The sequence below is a fragment of the Pan paniscus genome, chromosome 23, assembly GCF_029289425.2.
Source record: "Pan paniscus chromosome 23, NHGRI_mPanPan1-v2.0_pri, whole genome shotgun sequence".
Lineage (NCBI taxonomy): Eukaryota > Metazoa > Chordata > Mammalia > Primates > Hominidae > Pan > Pan paniscus.
The window spans coordinates 51,642,809-51,663,659 of NC_085927.1; the positions used below are offsets into that span (position 1 = coordinate 51,642,809).

Below are 20,851 nucleotides of genomic sequence, written 5' to 3' on the forward strand. Positions count from 1 at the left end.
AATGGGAACAGCAGCCACATCTCCCTCTAAAAGTGGTTATGAGGACTCAGTGAGCTGGTGGATGTAAGGCCCTAGTTCGCACTGTACATGTGATTGGCAGCCTGTGGTCAGTAGGCACTGTTCCTTCCTTGCTTGGTGGGTTTGGTGGATGTCTCTGTTCTCTAGAGGATGCCAGGGGCCAGTGAGGCAGCCAGGAGAGCATCTGCCCTGGCCACTCATCAGGGTCCTCTCGCCAGCTTTCTCCCACGTGGTGGAGAACACGGCCTTCTTCGGCGATGTGGTGCTGCGCTTCCCGAGGATTGTGCACTATTACTTTGACCACAACTCCAACTGGAACCTCCTCATCCGCTGGGGTATCAGTTTCTGCAACCAGACAGGCATCTTCAACCAGGGGCCCCACTCGCCCATCCTCAGCCTGGTAAGGACTGGGGTGGAGGTGGCCCGGGAGCCCTCTGTCGGGTAGTGGACTAGGATCCTCACATCTGCCTTCAGTTGGGCCTGAACGTCAGTGCTTGGTTACATTTTCTTTGTGGAGCTTCAGGGTATCTTGGGCCACAGAGGCCCCATTTCAAGGGATTCTGTGCTGACCCAGTTCCCATGGGATCATCATGTGGCCCACATCTGCCCAAGTCAGGAGTCTGGGTCCCAGCATGGAAGGAATGACTCTCTGGTGAGCAGGACTCAGGAGAAGGCAGATGATGACTAGTGTTTCTTCATCTGCAGATGGCCCAGGAGCTGGGGATCAGTGAGAAAGACTCCGACTTCCAGAACCCATTTAAAATCGACCGCACAGAGGTGAGCTGCCAGGGCCTATGCCTGTGTCTGCTTTGCCTCTGCTGGGCCATAGGACACCGAGTCCTGCAGGGGCTGGGGACCTTGGGTGGCTTTGGACTTGGAGCCAGGCAGCCTGGGCCTGGGTCCAGAAGATATCACTGACTCATTGGAGCCTGTGGGTAAGTCATTGCTCCCCTCTTAGCCTCAGGCTCCCTGTCTGTTCACAGCGTGTGAACTCCAGTTATGGGAGGTAGTTAGGAGGCTATGAACAAACCCATCCCAGCACAAAATAGGCATCCCACTTCAGGTGGATATCAGGGTAGCCAGGGAGATCAGGCCATTCTCTTCCCTGCCTTTGAACCTCTGAGCACCAACTGGGCTTCCATCCCGCACTCCTGTACATGCTCTCATTCCAAGGGTTCCAGGGGGCTGAGGTGGGCTTTGAGAGCTGGAGACCAAGTTTGGGATAAAAGATGAGGACAGGCCAGGCACGGTGGCTCACATCTGTAATTCCAGCACTTTGGGAGGCCGAGGCGGGTGGATCACCTGAGGTCAGGAGTTCGAGACTAGCCTGGCCAATATGGTGAAACTCTGTCTCTACTAAAAATACAAAAAACTGGCCAGGCATGGTGGTGCATGCCTGTAATCCTAGCTATTCAGGAGACTGAGGCAGGAGAATCGCTTGAACCCGGAAGGTGGAGGTTGCAGCGAGCTGAGATCGTGCCATTGCACTCCAGCCTGGGCAACATGAGTGAAACTCCGTATCAAAAAAAAAAAAAAAAAGGGGACAGATACGATAGATGGAGGAAGGGATTGGAAGTGACAGGGCTAGGAGGGGCAGGAAGGAAGGGCTGTGGTGGCTGGAGGACTGGACTTGTCAAACCCTGGTGTGGAGAGGGGTGTTGGGTGTCTCAAGGGTCTAGGATTTAATTCTGCCTCCAGGCCAACAAGCTAGCCTGCTACTGTTTCATGGACACTGATAGGTCAGAGACATTGGACTGTATTACAGCAAAGGCACTAGCTAGACTGTTGGCCTGGTTGTGTTGGTTCACCTTGTTCCCTAACTCCCACGGGGGTGACACAGAGGGGGCCAGGTGGGCGCTGTGCATGCAGGGGGTGTGCATCACAGCTGAGAACTGCCAAGCTGGAGAAATTCATGATTTTTATAGTGAACCGCAGCAAACGTGCTCTTTGGGAGGAGACATCACCACACCCTTCGAGGTTGCTCTCTGCAAACACAATCCTAAGACATGGCCCAGGTAAAGAGGGGTTAGGGCTTTGTATCTTTGGTGTGCCCTGCAAGAATATGCAGGGATGCTCAGGGCCATGATGGATTGCCGCCCCAACAGTCTGCCCCAAGCCCAAGCCCTTCATGGCTTGGTTTAACTCAAATTTTCTTTTCTTTTCTTTTCTTTTTTTTTTTTTGAGATGTAGTCTCGCTCTGTCGCCCAGGCTGGAGTACAGTGGCGCGATCTCGGCTCACTGCAAGCTCTGCCTCCTGGGTTCACGCCATTCTCCTGCCTCAGCCTCCCCAGTAGCTGGGACTACAGGCGCCCGCCACCACACCTGGCTAATTTTTTGTATTTTTAGTAGAGACTGGGTTTCACCATGTTAGCCAGGATGGTCTTGATCTCCTGACCGCGTGATCCACCCGCCTCGGCCTCCCAAAGTGCTTGGATTACAAGCGTGAGCCACCGCACCCGGCCTAACTCAAATTTTCACACGAATGTGCTATTCAGTCTGATTGATCTGACTGATAGAGGCTAGGACCAAATCTGTCAATTAGTCTCATACTTCATTTAATTAAGATTACTATCAACTATATTCTGAATAGCAGGGTAAGGCCAACCTACATTATTATTATTTTTTTTATAGACAGGGTCTCGCTCTGTCACCCAAGCTCTGTCACCCACCTAGCTTACTGTAACCTTGAACTTCTGGGCTCAAACAGACCTCCCACCTCAGCCTCCTGAGTAGCTGGGACGACAGGCCTGTGCCACACCATTCCTGGCTAATTAATTTATTATTTTTTCAGAGACAGGTTCTTGCTGTGCTGCCTAGGGTGATCTCAAACTCCTGGGCTCAAGCCATCTTCCTGTCTCAGCCTCCCAAAGTGTTGGGATTATAGGTGTGAGTCACTGTGTCTGGCCCCTAACCTGCAATATTGAACAGGGTCCTGGACTCAACCAGCTGTGAAGGTCCTGGAGGACCAGTAAGTCTCATTTTGGATAATCAGGATATTGTCTAAGACCAATCTGTTATCCACGACCACCCACAGAAGAGAGTTTAGATTGACCTGCCAATCTTTGATGTTATTGCCAATAATTACAGGGGGCAATAGATGGACCCAAGCAACCCTCATGCCCCCATAAGGAGACATTCCATGACCCATTCTCTCCCACATGTTACGCTCGATTTGAGTCACCAGAACAATGTTTAGTTGAGCCTGAGGGCAGTGTCACTGTGGAGCTTCAGCCTCAGTTGCCTACATGGTATAATCCAAGGCTCCTCAGACATCAGGAAAAGCAGATGAATTTGTATCTGTCAGGTTGAAACAAAATTGTGCTGGCTGGTGTGTCTGCACAAGGTCACTGTTGAGAACTACCTTTGATGGCATTAGACACAGCAGAATAGCTCAGTACTGACGTGTCCATGTGAGTTTTCCTATCATGTGGATGGAAATGAGACACCCAACAGTTGGCCATATTGACAGCTGCAGCTGCCACTGGGCTTGGGCAGACCCTAGGATTGTTTTGCCAGGTGGCAGTGATGGATGTAAGGGATAAAGAGAACATTAATTGTTCCCTGCACTTTCTGGGATCTAAGGTATATCCTCCCCAGGTGGCAGGATTCTTGCTATAAAATCCATGTGTCCTTGGGGGACCGAGGCGGGCGGATCATGAGGTCAGGAAAATCAAGACTATCCTGGCCAACATGGTGAAACCCCGTCTCTACTAAAAATACAAAAATTAGCCGGGTGTGGTGGCGCATGCCTGGAGTCCTGGCTACTCAGGAGGCTGAGGCAGGAGAATTGCTTGAACCCAGGAGGCGGAGATTGCAGTGAGCCAAGATCGCACCACTGCACTCCAGCCTGGCGACTGAGTGAGACTGTCTCACAAAAAAAAAAAAAAAAAAAAAAAAAAAAAGCATATGTCCTATGCCAGCATCTATAGTTTCACTTTTTCTCCAGTTGTTGCCTACTATCACTTAGATCTTTCATTCAGAAATGTCAGGTATGAATGGGACCAGGGCATTTTTACAGATGTATAGAGACCTGTTATATCTCTTCTCTTTACCCACATGGGCCACTGCAGAGAAATCAGCAAGCAGGATACTCAGCCAAGTGGTCACAATCCTAACAATCTCAGGCTGTACCATTCCAACCAGAGACTCAGATAGTTGAACCAGAAATATACAGTCCTCTGTTTTGTGCCACTCCTTGGTAGTGGGTATGTTACCATGCCAAGTAGAATGATATGTTTAGGTGGCAGTGGCAGTGATCTGGATGAAGTAGGCTTGATCAGCAGTTTGACTCCATTTGGTCTTTTCAGAGATTGAGCTTTATGATGGGCATCTAAACGAGTGAGCCAGGCTGTCTAGTTTGTCACCATAATTTGTTTCCATAGTTTGTGGCCCTAAAGAGGGGTGACGGGTAGGTATCGCCAGGCATGGTGGCTCACACCTGTAATCCCAGCACTTAGGGACCGAGGCAGGCGGATTGCCTGAGGTCAGAAATTTGAGACCATCCTGGCCAACATGGTGAAACCCTGTCTCTACTAAAAATACAAAAATTAGCCGGGCGAGGTGACGCATGCCTGTAGTTCCAGCTACTCGGGAGGCTGAGGCAGGAGAATCGCTTGAACCCGGGAGGCAGAGGTTGCAGTGAGCTGAGATCGCACCACTGCACTCCAGCCTGGGCAACAGAGCAAGACTCTGTCTTAAATAAATAAATAAATAAATAAATAAAAAGAGGGGGGTAGGTATCTTTGATCTGCCAGTTTGTAATCTCCAGATGACCAGGACACTGACAATAGTCAGTAAGAATATAACATGCATGGCTGTTAGGAAGGAGTGTCATCCAAGCAAGGGTGATAGCTTTTAATTCAGGCCATTGTCTGACTGGCCTTTATGGCAGTTAATCAGCCAGCATTGTTACTGGGGCTGGCTGACTGTTGCTGCCCATGGACACCTGTGTCAGGTTCCCAGAACCACTCCCAGGCTTGATGGTTCAATAGGAGGATTCACAGGACTCAGCATATGGTCATATTCATGGCCACGATTTACTACAGAGAAAAGATACAAAGCAAAATCAGCAAAGGGAAAAGGTGCATCAGGCAAAGTCCAGGGGAAATAGGCTCAGCTTCCAGAATCCCCTCCAAGTAGAGTCAAACAGGATGTGCTTCATTCCTCCCGCAATTAGTTGTAACAACATGTTTAAAATGTTTTCTACCAGGAAACTTAATGAGGGACCTAGTGCCTGGGTTTTTACTGGGAGCTAGTCATGTGGGTACTTTTTGCCTAACATATCAAAATGGCAAACTCCCCGGAGCAAAGTATGTATTCAGCAGAAACCATATTGTTTGCACAAACAGTTTAGGCGCAGCGAACCACAGTTAGCAGTTAAGGTGGTGGGGACCCTCCTGAAATGCAAGTTCCCAGATGTCTGCTAAGGGCTAACCTTGGAAGCAGGCCTTTCAAAGGTTAGGAGTCAGGCCGGCTGTGTTAACTCTTTTCTGTACAACACTATTAGCTTTTATATTAGCTGAATTACAGTGGGCTAGGCCTGAGTACTTGGGGGAACCTGTGAATTGAGGGTCCTGTTGAGCCAGTGGCTTTGCTTTATGTGGCAGAGTCGGGGATGCTGTTTCCTCAGTGGGGTAGCTGCCACCCCTGCATGCCCAGCTGAAATGACACATACCCCAAGGTTGCATGCTGCAATCATTACCCTGATAAATGGCCCAGATCAAGAACAGCCACGGCCTTCCGTTCTTGGTTTATGCAGCAAGAAAACATGTGTGGACACTCAAGGCCATGGCAGATTGCCTTTCCCAGCAAGGGGTTACCCATGGAGATGCTTTATTGCTGTGATGCCAGTTCTTCTTGCTATGCAGGTCATAGATGCCTCACTTAAACGCAGGAGGAGGGTGACAGCATAGGCCACAGAGAGAATGGGTGCCAGGATAAGTTGAGTCCAGCTTTATCATAACGTATTCTACTTGGACACAACCACAGCAGCAACATACTTTCCTTACATGCTGGATGGGGACAGTTCTGAGATTTTCCTCACTTTTTGATATCCCGCGTGGACTTGTCTCTCGCAGGAGCCCCAGATTTGCTCGGCTCCCCTCACACACTCCCTCCATGCTGGTGAGAGTTCTGAGTTCTCCTGCTTCTTATGTACCCATCACTAGAGTCAACTCGTATCAGGCTGTGTGCCAGCCACTGTCCCTGTCCAGGGGGCTGGCCCTGTCCCAGCTCCTCAGATGCTCACAGTCTGATGGGGAAGGCAGCAGGGAAATAGTTCTAATCCGGTGTAACTGTTATACTGGTAAGAAGCATAATTCTCTGAGGCGAGCCTGACCCAGCCTTGGCAGGGAGGTGGGATGAGTTATTTGCTGGGTGGACCAGCTGAGGCAGGGCCTTCCAGGCAGAGGGACGAACTTATGCAAAGGCTCAGATGCATCCCACATTCATTCATTCAGCATCAAGTGAGTATCTATTGCATCCTGCCCCTTGGGGAAGCAGGCTAGCCCTGTTCTCCTGGGAGTGCCATTCTAGTTGAGGAAGACAGGCAGTCAACTTAAAAATATATAATGTGGTAGGTGGTGACAAGGGCTGTGGAGAAAAAAGGCAGGGGAATGTGGTTAAGGAATGCCCGGGGTAAGGTGGGGGTGCAGTTGCTATTTCACATGGCCTGGGTACTGTCTTACTGAATTATCTGAAGGAGATGAGGAGTCATCTGTGTATCCCAAGGAAGAACATTCCAGGCTGAAGGAGCAGCAAGTGCAAAGGCTGTGAGTTGGAAGCATATTTGGGGGCTGGGGAGTGTCAGGAGATGGGGTCAGAGTTGTAGGCCTGATCCTGAGACCCTCAGAGGTCTTCACAAGGGCTTTGGCACCTACCCTGAGGGACCTGGAGAGCAGGCTGTGACTTACCACTTTATATGTGTATATATATATATATATATATATATATATATATATATATATATATAAATTTTTTTTTTGAGATGGAGTCTCGCTCTGTCCACGCAGGCTGGAGTGCAGTGGCGCAATCTTGGCTCACTGCAAGCTCTGCCTCCCAGGTTCACGCCATTCTCCTGCCTCAGCCTCCTCAGTAGCTGGGACTACAGGCACCCGCCACCACGCCCGGCTAATTTTTTTGTATTTTTAATACAGACGGGGTTTCACCATATTAGCCAGGATCGTCTCGATCTTCTGACCTCGTGATCCGCCCACCTCGGCCTCCCAAAGTGCTGGGATTACAGGCGTGAGCCACCGCTCCCAGCCGTTATTTATATATATATTTTTAAGACGGAGTTTTGCTCTTGTTGCCCAGGCTGGAGTGCAATGGTGCGATCTTGGCTCACCACAACCTCCGCCTCCCAGATTCAAGTGATTCTCCTGCCTCAGCCTCCTGAGTAGCTAGGATTACAGGCGCAGACTTACCACTTTAAAGAGGCCATCTGGCTGCTGTGTGGAGCATGGTCGGGGACCAGAAGCAGGGACACAGGTGTGGAGGCTGCTGTGCACATCTGTGTGGCAGTTGATAGTGGCTTGAACCAGACGATGACAGTGGAGCTGCTGAGAAATGGTCAGGTTCTGCTTCTCTTTTGGAAGTAGAGCCAGTGGGATTTGCTGAGGAAGCATATGTGGTGAGAGAGAGAGGAGCGTTAAGCATGACTGGAAGACTTTTGGCCTGAGTGTCTGGAAGAATGGGACTGTCATTTTTTCAAATGCTTGGAGAGGGAGGGTAGTAAGAGTTTTTTTCTGCACCTGGTGAACATCGGAGTAAAGATGTCAAGGAGGTAGCTGGATATTTGACTCGAGACTTCAGGGAGGAAGGAGAAGCTGGACTTATAAATGTGAGAGCCATGCCTATGTAGAAGGCACCAAAAGCCGTGAGACAGGACACAGTCATCTGGGGCATCGGGCAGGTAGAGAAGCAGTCTGAGGACTGAGGCCTGGGATGGGGCTGGAGATAGAGGTTGAAGGACTGAGGAGGAAGCAGCAAGAACCCGCAGAAGGAGCAGTCAGCATGATGGTGGCCGACCCAAGAGTTTCCCAGAGGCCACATGAGGAAAGCGTTAGAAGTAGGGAGGGAGCGATCGGTGTGTCAGACGCTGCTGGGAGGTAAGGAAGGCGAGGACTGAGAATCGACTGCTGGACTGAGTAATGTTGAGGCCGCTGGTGGTCTTGATAAAAGCTGCTTTGAGGGGGTCCTGGGAACAAAAGATTGGATTTCCAGAGAATGAGAGGAAAGGAAGTGGATGTGGCAAGTATAGACAGTCCTTTCGAAAAGTTTTCCTTTCTTTTTTTTTTTTATTATTATTATACTTTAAGTTTTAGGGTACATGTGCACAATGTGCAGGTTAGTTACATATGTATACATGTGCCATGCTGGTGTGCTGCACCCATTAACTTGTCATTTAGCATTAGGCATATCTCCTAATGCTATCCCTCCCCCCTCCCCCCACCAGTCCCCAGAGTGTGATGTTCCCCTTCCTGTGTCCATGTGTTCTCATTGTTCAATTCCCATCTATAAGTGAGAACATGCGGTGTTTGGTTTTTTGTCCTTAATGGGAGAATAGCTGGAGGACAATGTGGTTTCCAATGTTAGTCCCTTGGGAGAGACCACAGCAGGCTTGCACTATGTGGATGGGACTGATCCATTAGAGAGGGAGGACGTGATGAGGCCAGGGGCTAGGTTGCTGGAGCCTCATCTGGAGGAGGTGAGGAGGGGTGAGTTGTAGTGCTGGGGGAAGGCTTGGCCTTGTACAGAAGAGCAGGTCCTTAACCTTGAACAGGAGGGCGGGCAGAGCATGTGGGCACAGAAGCAAATGGGTTGGTGGGTGTGGTGGTGGAGCTGTGGGGGTTGTCTCCTGCTACTTTCATCCTCTCTGTGAGATAGAAAGCAAGGTCATGGTCTGGGAGTGAGGGGAGCACGGAGGCTTGAGGAGAAGGTATGTGCAGGAGAGCAGGAGGATGAGCGGACCAGGGAATGAGGCTGGACTGCCGGCAGCACGGAGGGCCTGCTCGTGGTTATGGTAGGGCTAAGGAGTTAGAGAAGGTAGAAGGCGGTGGCCAGAGTGGCATGCTTGAGGCTATGGAGGATGTGGTTGTTGTCAGGGACAGGCAGAGCAGGGTAGCTTGAAGACAGGAGGAGATAAGGCTGGAGACGTAGCATGGGGTCCGGGCCTTTGAACAACAAGCTTAGGAGTTTGGGGCTCTATCCTGGAGCCAGATGCATTTTTGCAGAGCAGGCAATGAAGAGTGAATTTGGAATAGAGAGGAAATAAATTGATGACTAACCTAACAGTGAAGACAGCGGAGGCACAGGGAGGTACAGTAATCAACCTGAGGTCTCACAGCCAGTAAGTGATGGAGTGAAGGTTCAAATACATGTGGTCTGCCTCTTGAACCATGCTCTTAACCACAGTGCTGTGTTGGCCATCAGCCTGCTGACCTGACCCAGGCTGGTCAGGTACAATCAGGGGTGGCCAGGGAAGATTCCTGGGGAGACATCTAAAGATAGACTCAAAAGATGACTAGGCACTGCCAGGCCTAGGTGGGGAAGGGAACAGGGAAAGGATGGGTGTGTTTCTCTTCTGACCCAGCTAGGTTAGGCTGAGCCTGCTGAGGCTGAAGGGGCTAAGATCTCTTGACTTGCCCTTGCCCAGCCAGAGTCAGAGAGGAATGGGGTCTCTGTGGCCTAAGGGGTCTCCCAGCTCCCCGTCTTAAGTGGATCAGGATTCACTCACAGAGATAGGAGCAGAGTGTGGTAGGGAAGTACTAGGCAGGGAAGTGTGCAGCCTGCAAGGCTAGTCCTAGTTGGGCCTACCACATGCCGTGTGACTCACTTACCTTCTCTGGGCTACACTTCTGTGAATCCCCCCATCTTCCAAAGTCATGAGTCAATCTAACCTGGTAGGCAGATTATTCCACAAGGTGGAGCCATTTGTTTGTTTTTAGTATCTACTTTGATCAGATCAAACATTTGTCACAATTGCCCTAGGAACAAATAAAAGGGTGTGTTTTACAGCACAGCTGCCTGAGTTGTAGGCATAGTAAATCTTCACCTAACATCATCCATAGGTTCTTGGAAACTGTGACTTTAAGTGAATCTATGTATTACAAACCAATTTACCACAGGCTAATAGATATAAATAAGAGTTAAGTTACTACAGCATATTTCTGGTCAAAAAACCATTACCAGAATTTTTTTTTTTTTTTTTTTTTTGAGACAAAGTCTCGCTCTGTCACCCAGACTGGAGTGCAGTGGTACAATCTCAGCTCACTGCAACCCCCGCCTCCTGGGTTCAGGTGATTCTCCTGTCTCAGCCTCCAAAGTAGCCGGGAATACAGGCGCCCATCACCACACCTGACTAATTTTTGTATTTTTGAGTAGAGACAAGGTTTCGCTATGTTGACCAGGCTGGTCTTGAACTCCTGACCTCAAGTGATCTGCCCACCTCAGCTTCCCAAAATGCTGGGATTATAGGCATGAGCCACGGCGCCCAACTCCAGTCTTCAAAATAAAAACCAAAACACTCTTAATATGAAACATTGAAATAAATGTGAACTATACATACATTTAAGAAAGATTCATCAAAACAAGTAAAATAATTATTTATCCATTTAGTCCCGTTCAGGGTCCAGCCTCTCCCAGCAACTCAGAGCATAAGGGAGGAACCAACCCTGGACAGGACGCCCTCCCATCACAGGGCACACTCACACATGCCTCCACAGTCAGACTGAGACAGTGTAGACATACCAGTGAACCCAACATGCACATCTTTGGAATGTGGGAAGAAATTGGAGTACCCAGAGAAAACCCACCAGAACACGGGGAGAATGTGCGGACTCCACACAGACAATGGCCCTGGCCAGGAATCGATTGTTTTTTTTCTCATCCACATTATAATGACACGACCTTGAACTAAACCACATTATTCGAGGACCTGCTGTACTATTGTATTTCCTATTCTAACGTGGCTTGCTCATTCATTGAAAAAACACATATTGAATGCTCTTGAAAAGCCAGGAAGACTCTGCGCTAAGGCCTTGTGGCAGAGGACACTATCCTCCTACCCTCATGGAATGTGCTGTCTGGGAGGGCGATGGGCACAAGAAAGAAGGAATCAGCACAAAGTTGAAGGGAGCACACCACCAGGAGCAGCCCCTCAGGGAGTCAGGGCAGGTCTAGAGGGCAGTGAGTCAGCTGAGCCTGAGCTAATGTGGCAGAGGGGTGGGTGTTGGAAAGAGCGTTCTGGGCCTCAGCCACAGCACATGCAAAGGCCTGGAAGTGAGAGGGTACAGGGAATCCAAGAACATAAAGGTGGGGGATATGAGGTAGGAACAGAGAGGCGGGCGGGGTGGACCTGCAGATACACCATGTGGAACTTTGTCTTGAGAGTCATGGAGAGCCATGGAAGCTGGAATGTGACATGAACAGATTTACATTTTGAAAAGATCCATCCGGCACAGTGGCTCATGCCTGTAATCCCAACACTTTGGGAGGCTGAGGCGGATGGATCACGTGAAGTCAAGGTTTGAGACTAGCCTGGCCAACATAGCGCAACCCTGGCTCTACTAAAAATACAAAAATTAGCCAGGTGTGGTGGTGGGCGCTTGTAATCCCAGCTACTTGGGAGGCTGAGGCAGGAGAATCGGTTGAACCCGGGAGGTGGAGGTGGCAGTGAGCCAAGATTGCACCACTGCACTCCAGCCTGAGCGACAGAGCAAGACCTCTGTCTAAAAAAAAGAAAAGAAAAGAAAAGAAAAGATCCAACTGCAGTGAGGAGAATGACTTGAGAGGGACCAAAGGGGATGTGGAAAGCCCTTGGGAGGCCCCTAGAGTCATCCAGCAGAGAGATGGGGGTGGTGATGGGGGCAGCAATAGTAGAGACAGAGAAGTGGATGGGTTTGAGAGAGATTTAGGGCTTGAAAGTAGCCAGGCCTTGGTGATGGACCCGAGGAGGGAGAGGGAATGCTGGGTGCAGGTGGGGCTCCTCGGTTTCTGCCCTGCTGCTCATCAGAACAGGGACTCTGGGGAGAGGGAACCATACTGAGTCTAGGGTGCATTTGGGACATCCTAAAGGAGGTCTCAGACAGGCATTTGGAAATGGAGATGCAAGTTTGAGGGGTAACTAACCACACAGGCCAACAGAAGCTATGAGTTAGACGAGACAGTCTGGAGAGAGAGGAGGGAGGACAGCCAAGGGCCTGGGTTGCAGTTGAAGAATGCCCCCCCGCCACCCCCTACCGCCAATGAAGTCCTCATCCTCCACCCCCCCACTTGCCTTGTCATCTGTGACTCTGGCTGACCTCCCTCCTCTCCTCCTGAAGGGTGCAGCAGATGTGGGGCTCCCGGGTCTGTGGTGGTCTCAGCCACTCTACTCCCTCACCCTGGAGGAGTCTGTGTGTTGTTTCTCAGATGCCCCATGTAGGTTCCCACCTCAGCATCCGTCCCTCCACCTAGAATACCCTTCCCTTTCCTCATGCCGTTGGTTTGGCAAACTCCTGCTTATCTTCCAACACCCACTCAGCAGTTCTCCCAAACCCATTTCCTGTCTCCATGTCTGGGGCAGGGCCTGTGTCCAGGGAACCTTCCTATTCCCACACCCCGCTGGTGGCCTAGCTCAGAGCAGGCTCTTTGCTGCCACAGACTAAATCAGACTGCTCTTCTCTTCCCTTCAGTTCATTCCCAGCACTGACCCTTTCCAGAAGGCCCTGAGAGAAGAAGAGAAACGCCGAAAGAAAGAGGAGAAGCGGAAGGAGATCCGAAAAGGCCCAAGGATCTCCAGATCCCAGTCTGAGTTATAGCCCTGGAGCAGCTCAGGGCTCAGGGGGACACAAGGAGGCAGGTCGGGAGGAAGAAGAGGTGGAGGTGTGGTTGTGGTGGAGAGCACCAGCCAGCCCCTTCCAGAAGGGGAGGCCACATTTGCCCGGCCCCCTGGAGCTGGGTCTGAGCCCCAGCTGAAGGGACTGAGCCTCAGATGGCTAGATTTTCTCTCAGGGGCCTCCTGCTGAAGGGGCCTTCAGAGGATTTTATGCTGGAAATATGACCCTGTGCAGACTGCTGGGGGAGGCAGGAGGATGCCTGCCTGGACCCTGTTGGTGGCTGAAGACCTCTGGCCAGCTGGCTTCCGCCCTTGGTGGGGAAGCAGCAGAACTAGGTTCTGAGCCACGGGTCAGGGTGCCACCCTGCTGCTGGCCCCACTGTGTCACAGAGCTGCCTGGCACAGGTCCCAGCCCCTCTGCAGAGACACAATAAAAGCCAGCAGACCCTTTGGACCAACCAAGGCTGGTGGGGACACTGTGAGGGGACCAGGGCCCCTCAGGGATGTAGAAACAGCTTGGAGGATGCCTCTGCCCCACCAGGAGGGGCCCCAGGCCCTGGCAGGGCAGAGAAGGAAGGGGCTTGGCTTGGGCCTCCTGGTCCTACGCCATCACTGCCCTTGACAAATGATTGGTGTTGGGAAAGGACCTGGAAGTGCCCTGGGACCTGGGAAACATTTAGCTCAAGAAGACCTTGGAGCAACATGATCCCTGTCCTCAGATGTCTGGGGACAGTCATTGAGCAAGCACAGGGAAGTCAGCTTGTTCTCTCTGGCAGCGCTGGAACACAGTCAACCTGTGGGTGGGGGGCTGCAGGGGGACAGGCCGCAGCCCTGCAGGAGGCCGTGCTCCGCAATGGCTGCCCTAAGCTGCATGGGTCAGACAGCTTCCCGTCTCGGGAGGCCACAGGGCAGGGAAGCTGCAGAGGGCATGTGGCCCTGGGTAGGGCAGCTGCCCTTCACTCATGCCCCTCCCAAGCAGAGGAGGGAAGGGCTTTAGTGAGAATTCTAGCTCTGCCTCTTTGACTTTGCCAAGTCAGGATCTGCCTCTTAATGGAGCAGAGAAAACCATCCCAGATCCCCTCGACACCCAGCCCCCTACCACTGACAGAGCACAAGTGAGATCTGAGTCTTAGCCCTTCAGATTTGCTGACTGGCCTTGGCCCACCCCTCCCTGTGCTGCAGCTTCATTGGCAAAATGAATTTGATGGTATCTGTATCCCCTGCCCAGCCCTAACCTGTTTCTCTGAGGCTGGCCTCCCTACGGGGCTGCAGTAGCAAAGGGAAGCCAAGCCTTAGAGAAGCCTCATGGAAGGGCCCAGAACATCCTGCACCCATCAGTTACTCGGAAGTAAGGGGACAAGAAGCAGCTGGAAGAGAGCTGGGTGTGGGGGCTGGGAGGAGTGCTGAAGAAATTTCCCCATCAGAACTGCACCAGCCACCTGGGCCCCTCACTGGGCAGTGGAGGCAGGGCAGTGTGGTGGGACTGACTCAACAGACCTAGTTTCATCTCCACCCTGCCCTTCTCAGGTTGTGTGACCCCAGCCACATGGACACCCGAGTCTGTGAACTAAAGGGCTGGTCCATGGCATTAATAGTGGAGGGCATCCAGGTTCTTGATGTCTTGAACAAAGAATTGGGCAAAATGCACAAAGCAAGGAAGGAATGAAGGGTTTTACTGAGAATGAAAGTATACTCCACAGCGCGGGAGAGGGCCTGAGCATAGGGACTCAAGGGGCCCGTTACAGAATTTTTGGGAGTAAATACCCACTAGAGGATTCCATTGGTTACTTGAGGTACACCCTATGTAAATGGAAAGGATGAAGTAAATTTACAAATTCATTTACAGCATATACCCTATGGGGAGGATATTTCCTGTTATAGCTGAAGCGTGAATTGGCCTTATGTTCCCTGCCTCCAGACCCTATTTTCCTGCATCAACGGGAAAGGGTCAGATTCACTGGCTCAGCTGTTTAACCTGTCCTGGTGCCAGCAGCTGGAGCTGGGGGTCAGGACCAGCCCGCAAGCTCTTCCCTGCCGGAAGGACCAGGCCAGTCGCTGTCCTTTTCATGCTAGAGAGTGATTGTGGTTGCTGACTTAGCAGAGAAGGTGCTTGGCTTTCCCCTTAACTGGAGAAAAAACTTTCTAAGAACCAGGCCTGGTTGGCAGCAGACCTAGCTTTCTTGGGGTGGCAGGGAGGTTAAAGCATACCTCAGGACAGTCAGTGGTGGGTCCAGCTTCGGCTGGAGGTTCTTTCTACTGAATAACTTCTACGGGCTCTGTCATTAGCAGGATTTGTATAATTTGAAGCAGAGCTGGGCAACTGCAGAGCAATGGGGAAGCCAGCCCAGTGTGGTGGCGAGACCTGGGCAACTTGGGACCAACCTGGGCTGTCTCTTGCCAGCTGTTGTTATCAGAACCAGGCTCTTCACACTCAGATCCTTGGGCCCCCCATCTCAGAATGCCCAGTGGTTGAAAGGATGAAACCTAGAATTTAAGTGACTTCTCAGTGATGCATGCCCTTCTCTGATGGTTCCTTGTTCATCCCATGTATTTACTGACTGCCTGCTATATATGCAGAGCCAAAGAGTGGGGCCTGGTCTTGAACTATCTCCTCATCTGCCCCTTCTGGCACCTCCTTCCTCCTGGGCTCTTTCCTCTAATACCGTCATCCTCTCTCCAACCTGGTTAATCCTGTCCTTTCTGCCCTCAAATGGGCACCTTCAAAGAAACAAATAGAGCTACTCCACTCGCTCCCTCTCTCCCTCCCTTTACTGCCACTATTGATTGTTACAGTCACTTGCTCCAGGAAGTCTACTTGCTGAGTCTTACTGCAGACAGAGCCCACCCCCTGAGCTGTAAAGGCCCCAGGGCACATGTTTGTCCAGCCGCCTCTTGCAGCTGGGATTGTTAGGTCACTATAGCGCTACCAACTGCATATACCACTGTGGGAGTCGTGCTGGTGGCGGTAGTGGTCACAGGTACCAGGGGCAGCAGTGAAGGGGTGGCTCTAATGCCAAGTCCAGTGACCAGTGCCAGGGTGCCCAGTGGTGGCAACAGTGGTGTTTTCAGTGTGATCTTGGACATTGCTCCTGTCTACTCAGCTGCTAGTCTGTGAGCTCCCTGATATCCTTTAAGGCAGCGTTTTCCAGCAGTGGCACTATTAACGTTTGGGGCTAGATAATTGTTTGGTGTGTGAGTGTGAAGAGGGCTGTCCTGTGTGTTGTAGGCTATTTTAGCAGCATCCCTGGCCTCTCCCTCCCAGGTGCCTGTAGCAGTCCCCCAGTTATGACAACCAAAAATGTTTCCAGACATTGCCAGATGTCCACTGGGAGGGAAAACCTCTCTGGTCCACAGCCCTTCTCCTTATTCCAGTCCCACATCTTCCTCCCCTTCCCCATCACTGTCCTCAGAGAGATGCTGTTGACAGCTCCTTGAGGTGATTCTCTCAGGCTTGTTGTTGTAGTTCTCTGCTGTCAAGTCTGAGCTTACTGTCTCTTCCGGATTCTTCTTTCCTCACCTGCCCCCGTTTGCATGAAGTTTTTTGTGGAGCTGTTTCTATTTTCTTTTTGGGCAGCCATACTCTCTTTAAGACCTAAAAGCTGAATACTCGCCTGGTTACTACCTGATAATTCTCATCGCTTATGTTTCCAAAACCAAACTGGTTATTTCCCTCTCTAACCCCATCTCTGTGTCAAACAGTGGAGTACATGCTTTTGGTTAATCCAATTGGAAGGCTTCCTAGAGGAAGTAATATCTGAACTGAATCCTGAAAGATTAGGGGAAGAGGAAGAAAAGGACAGGTGCTGTGGGAAAAAGGGGAAAGTGTCAGAGGAAGTAAATGAAAAGCCATATACAAAATTATCTTCTGTGACCCGTAGCACATGCCCAATCCATGGTAGATATCGAAACATAGTGGTTACCCAGTCTAATCCATCCCTTTTCTTTCTTTCTTTCTTTCTTTCTTTCTTTCTTTTCTGTTTTTTTGAGACAAGTCTCACTTTGTTGCCTGCCTGGAATGCAGTGGTGCAATCTCGGCTCACTGCAACCCCCGCCTCCCGGGTTCAAGTGATTCTTCTGCCTCAGCCTCCTGAGTAGCTAGGACTACAGGTGCTTGCCACCACGACCAGCTAATTTTTGTATTTTCAGTAGAGATGGGTTTCACCATATTGGCCAGGATGGTCTCGATCTCTTGACTTCGTGATCTGCCTGCCTCGGCCTCCTAAAGTGCTGGGATTACAGGCGTAAGCAACCATGCCCGGCTGTCCATCTCTTTTCAGATGAAGAGCTCAGGTTCTGAGGAGTGACTTGTCAAAAGCTGTTCTACCTCTCAGAGCCAGCCCTTGTCCTCCTGCTAGCCAGAGCAAGGTACCACCTGGAAGCGATGTTCAGTTACGTGGGATCCAGGGCCAGAGGGAAAATATCAGTGCTTCCTGAGGTTCGGGTCCAGCCACCCTTCTTCCACCATTTCTACTGAGCCTTCAGTTGTACCCCTTCAGTCCACTTGGCGAGGCATCACGGCCTCTGGGCAGGTTCAGTGGGGAACTATGGGAGCAGGTGCTGTGTGCCACCTCTGGAGGGGGTTACTGAGGTTCTGGGTTGTGGGGGGTGCCCTGGGCCAGAGTGAGTTGTATGGGAGTTGTTGCTGAATCCCCCCAGAGTACCAGTCACACACCAGTGTGAGGGGCCTTGCAAGAGCCACTGGGCAGCACAGTTGAAGGTGGCACCTTCCTGCTCAGTGCTGGGTCCAGAGCAGGGTTTAGTTTTCTGTGTCTTTCAGGGTGAGACTGGTGTATTCTATACCAGCCTCCCTGTGTGTGAACAATGACGAGAACAATGTTGTCTTGCTTTCCCAAAAAATAAGACACTATCTATTTCTCATTAGTTATACACGTTCATTATAAAACGTAATTTAAGCAATACTGAAATGCCAAAAAGAAAGTAAAATTCACTCCAAAAGTAAAATTCACCCCAAATCTCACTACTCCTGTAACTATGTCTGACAGCCAGCTGTTGGGTCTTCCATCGTTTTTAACCTTCAGGTGAGCACACAGATCCTTATTTTTTCTTTTCTTTTCTTTCTTTTTTTTTTTTTTTGAGACGCAGTCTCCTGTTGCCCAGGCTGGAGTGCAATGGCGCGATCTCTGCTCACCGTAACTTCTGCCTCCCGGGTTCAAGCAAGTCTCCTGCCTCAGCTTCCTGAGTAGCTGGGATTACAGGCATGCACCATCACGCCTGGCTAATTTTTGTATTTTTAGTAGAGACGGGGTTTCACCAAGCTGGCCAAGCTGGTCTCGAACTCCCGACGTCAGGCAATCCGCCCACCTCAGCCTCCCAAAGTGTTGGGATTACAGGCGTGAGCCACCTTGCCCGGACTCTCTTTGTATTTTTTCTTTCTTTTTTTTGAGACAGAGTCTTGCTCTGTCTCCCAGGCTGGAGTGCAGTGGCATGATCTCAGCTCACTGCAGCCTCTATCTCCCAGGTTCCGGCAGTTCTCCTACCGGTTAGCTGGGATTACAGGCATGTGCCACCACACCCGGCTAATTTTTGTATTTTTAGTAGAGACGGGGTTTCACCATGTTGGTCAGGCTGGTCTCCAACTCCTGACCTCAAATGATCTGCACACCTCGGCCTCCTAAAGTGCTGGAATTACCGGTGTGAGCCACCGCGCCTGGCCAGATCCTTATTTTTTCAACTGCAATACAGCAGTATGCAAGGCACTTACTGTATGCCAAAGCTTATGCCGAGAGCTGGCTGCCAGCAGCTCCTCCTGCCTCGAGGCCTTTGTCCATGTCATCATTTCCCCTTTGGCTGTAACAGCTCCAGTTCTCTCATAATTTTAGGTTTCATCTTAAATGTCACTTCTTCAGAGGCTTCTTGACAGCACAAGTCAGGGCCCTTGTTAGTTTCATCACATCCATTACCTTTCCTTGATCACTTGTACCATCATCTGTAATTTATTTTTATGTTTAATACGGGTGTGGGATTTCTGATTTTTTTTTTTGCTAGACTGGAAGCTCTCAGAGGGCAGGAACCATTTGTTTCCCTGCCACAGAGATGTTCAATAAATATTGTCAATTGAATGTGCAAATAATCTCACTTAACCACAGCTATGAGGGATGCTATTTTATCCCCATTTTAGAGATGACTAAACTGAGGCTTAGAACAATTAACCCAAGGTCACAGTGAATTAGTGGATCCATGTGTCTGCCTCCACACAGCCTGTGTGTTCTTAATTATTGATCACTAAGCAACAGCTGCCTCTCACAAACTGGCAGGAAACTTACTTTTCCCTTTTATCAATATATTGTGAACGCCTTTTCTTGCTAATAAATATACATTTGTGTGCGTAATTTTTAATGATCCCATGGTATTCCATCGTGTGGATGTAATTTACATATTCATTTCCTTATTCTCACTTCTTCCTAGTTACAGCACTTCTTTAAGCACTTGTAATTTTTATTCCTTTGGATAAATTCCTAGAAGTTTACAACACGACCAGCTGCAAGATGGGGCAGTGAGGTGCTTGAAGGAGTGGGTGGGCTGCACTTCAGAATCCCGGTGGAACTTTTTCAAAAAACTCGTGCCCGGGGCCCCCCTCTCAGGAGGCCTCGGTGGGCCTGGGCACTGGCGTGGTTTTCAGGTCCTCAGTGGTTCCGAGGTGCCAGAGATTGAGGACCACTGGAGTAAGCGCGAGGTCACGGCGGGTGCAAAGCAGAAGACGTAAAATCCTGACCGCCCTGGGACAATCTGCAACCTTGTCAAGCCTCCGTGCCCGCCTTTGTAAGGAGGCTGGGAGAAGCGGGACTTGGATGACCCGGACTCCCGTCCCGAGCGCTGGGGTCCAGGTTTGACTCCGCTGGCTTTCTCAGGCGGGCAGGGCGGGGGTAGGCAGCTGGGAAGATGACGTAATGTGCTCCCAGCCAGGGCTGGAGGCGGCCAGCGGTCGCAGGTGGAGGGTGGCCTGTTAACCCTTCACTCCCAGGCCAGTGGACGGACTTGCGTGTGGCGCAGATCCAACGGAGAAGGCAGCGGCTCCTTTAAACAAGGCGGAGAAGGTTAAGATGATGACCGGACGGCTACTCCAGGCATTCGCTCCGAGGCCGCGGGGGGAGGGACCTCACTATGCAAATCTGAGCTGCTGATCGATGACGCGCCATCACCCCACGCACCGCTTCGCTCGCCCATTGGCTGAGATGAGCCTGGTCCCATTGACAACAAACAGGGGGGCGCGCGGCCTGGAGGCGGGGCCGCAGGGGGCGCGGGCTGGGGCGGGGGAATCCCGCCCCGCCCTTTCGGTGCGGCGCCCGGGCGCAACGCAAAGATGGCGGCGGGTGGCACCCGTCGGTGAGGCGGTGCCGGGCGGGGGTTGTCGGGTGTCATGGGCGGTGGCGACGGCACCGCCCCCGCGTCTCCCTGAGCGGGACGGCAGGGGGGCTTCTGCGCTGAGCCGGGCGATGGACGAGAGCGGCGAGCTGGGCGGTCTGGAGACCATGGAGACCCTCACGGAGCTGGGCGACGAGCTGACCCTGGGAGACATCGACGGTGAGTGGTGGGTGGGTGGGAGTGCGGGGGCCGCGCGGGGAGGAAGGGGTTACGGCGGCGCGCCCGGGTGCGCGTGCGCCCACCCCCCGACAGCCCCGGCTCGCGCGGGAAGAACCCCGTGCGCACGGTGCCCCCGGCGGTCCTCAACCCTTCCGGCGCTGCGAGCGTGAGCCCGACCCAGCTGCGCCGCTCCGGGAGGCCGTGGGATCTGGGGCGCCGCGGGGCCGAAAGCGGCGCAAGGGTCGCGGGTTCCAGAGCGCGGGGCCAGGGACGTCGCGGGGGCGTCTCAGGGAGCGGCCTAAGGAGAGCGCGTGGCCGCCGCCTCCCTCGCGCGCCCACACGCGGTTTCCGTGGTCCGCTCTCCCGCCGCCCGCGACCGCGCGTCGCACCTGTCACTCCCTTCCTGGCCGCGGGGGCGTCTTTGGGATTCCCGGGGCCCAGCCCCCAGTCTCCGCGCCCCGAATCCCTGGGCTT

At 51.8% G+C, this 20,851-nt stretch overlaps 2 protein-coding genes across 3 annotated transcripts in view; both read left to right on the top strand.

Annotated features, from left to right (window-relative positions):
* CCDC134 (coiled-coil domain containing 134) overlaps nucleotides 1–19,185 on the top strand; it is a 32,363-nt gene extending 13,178 nt beyond the window's left edge. For both annotated transcript variants that reach the window (XM_003814636.7, XM_055105390.2), the window contains exons 5-7: nucleotides 237–418; nucleotides 724–795; nucleotides 12,693–19,185. In XM_003814636.7, coding sequence (XP_003814684.2) covers nucleotides 237–418; nucleotides 724–795; nucleotides 12,693–12,818 — 380 coding nt within the window. In that variant the 3' untranslated portion in view covers nucleotides 12,819–19,185. The remainder of the gene's footprint in view (nucleotides 1–236; nucleotides 419–723; nucleotides 796–12,692) is intronic.
* The window catches only part of SREBF2 (sterol regulatory element binding transcription factor 2), a 79,313-nt gene continuing 73,261 nt past the window's right edge, over nucleotides 14,800–20,851 (top strand). The window contains exon 1 of the mRNA XM_003814637.5: nucleotides 14,800–20,377. Coding sequence (XP_003814685.3) covers nucleotides 19,981–20,377 — 397 coding nt within the window. The 5' untranslated portion in view covers nucleotides 14,800–19,980. The remainder of the gene's footprint in view (nucleotides 20,378–20,851) is intronic.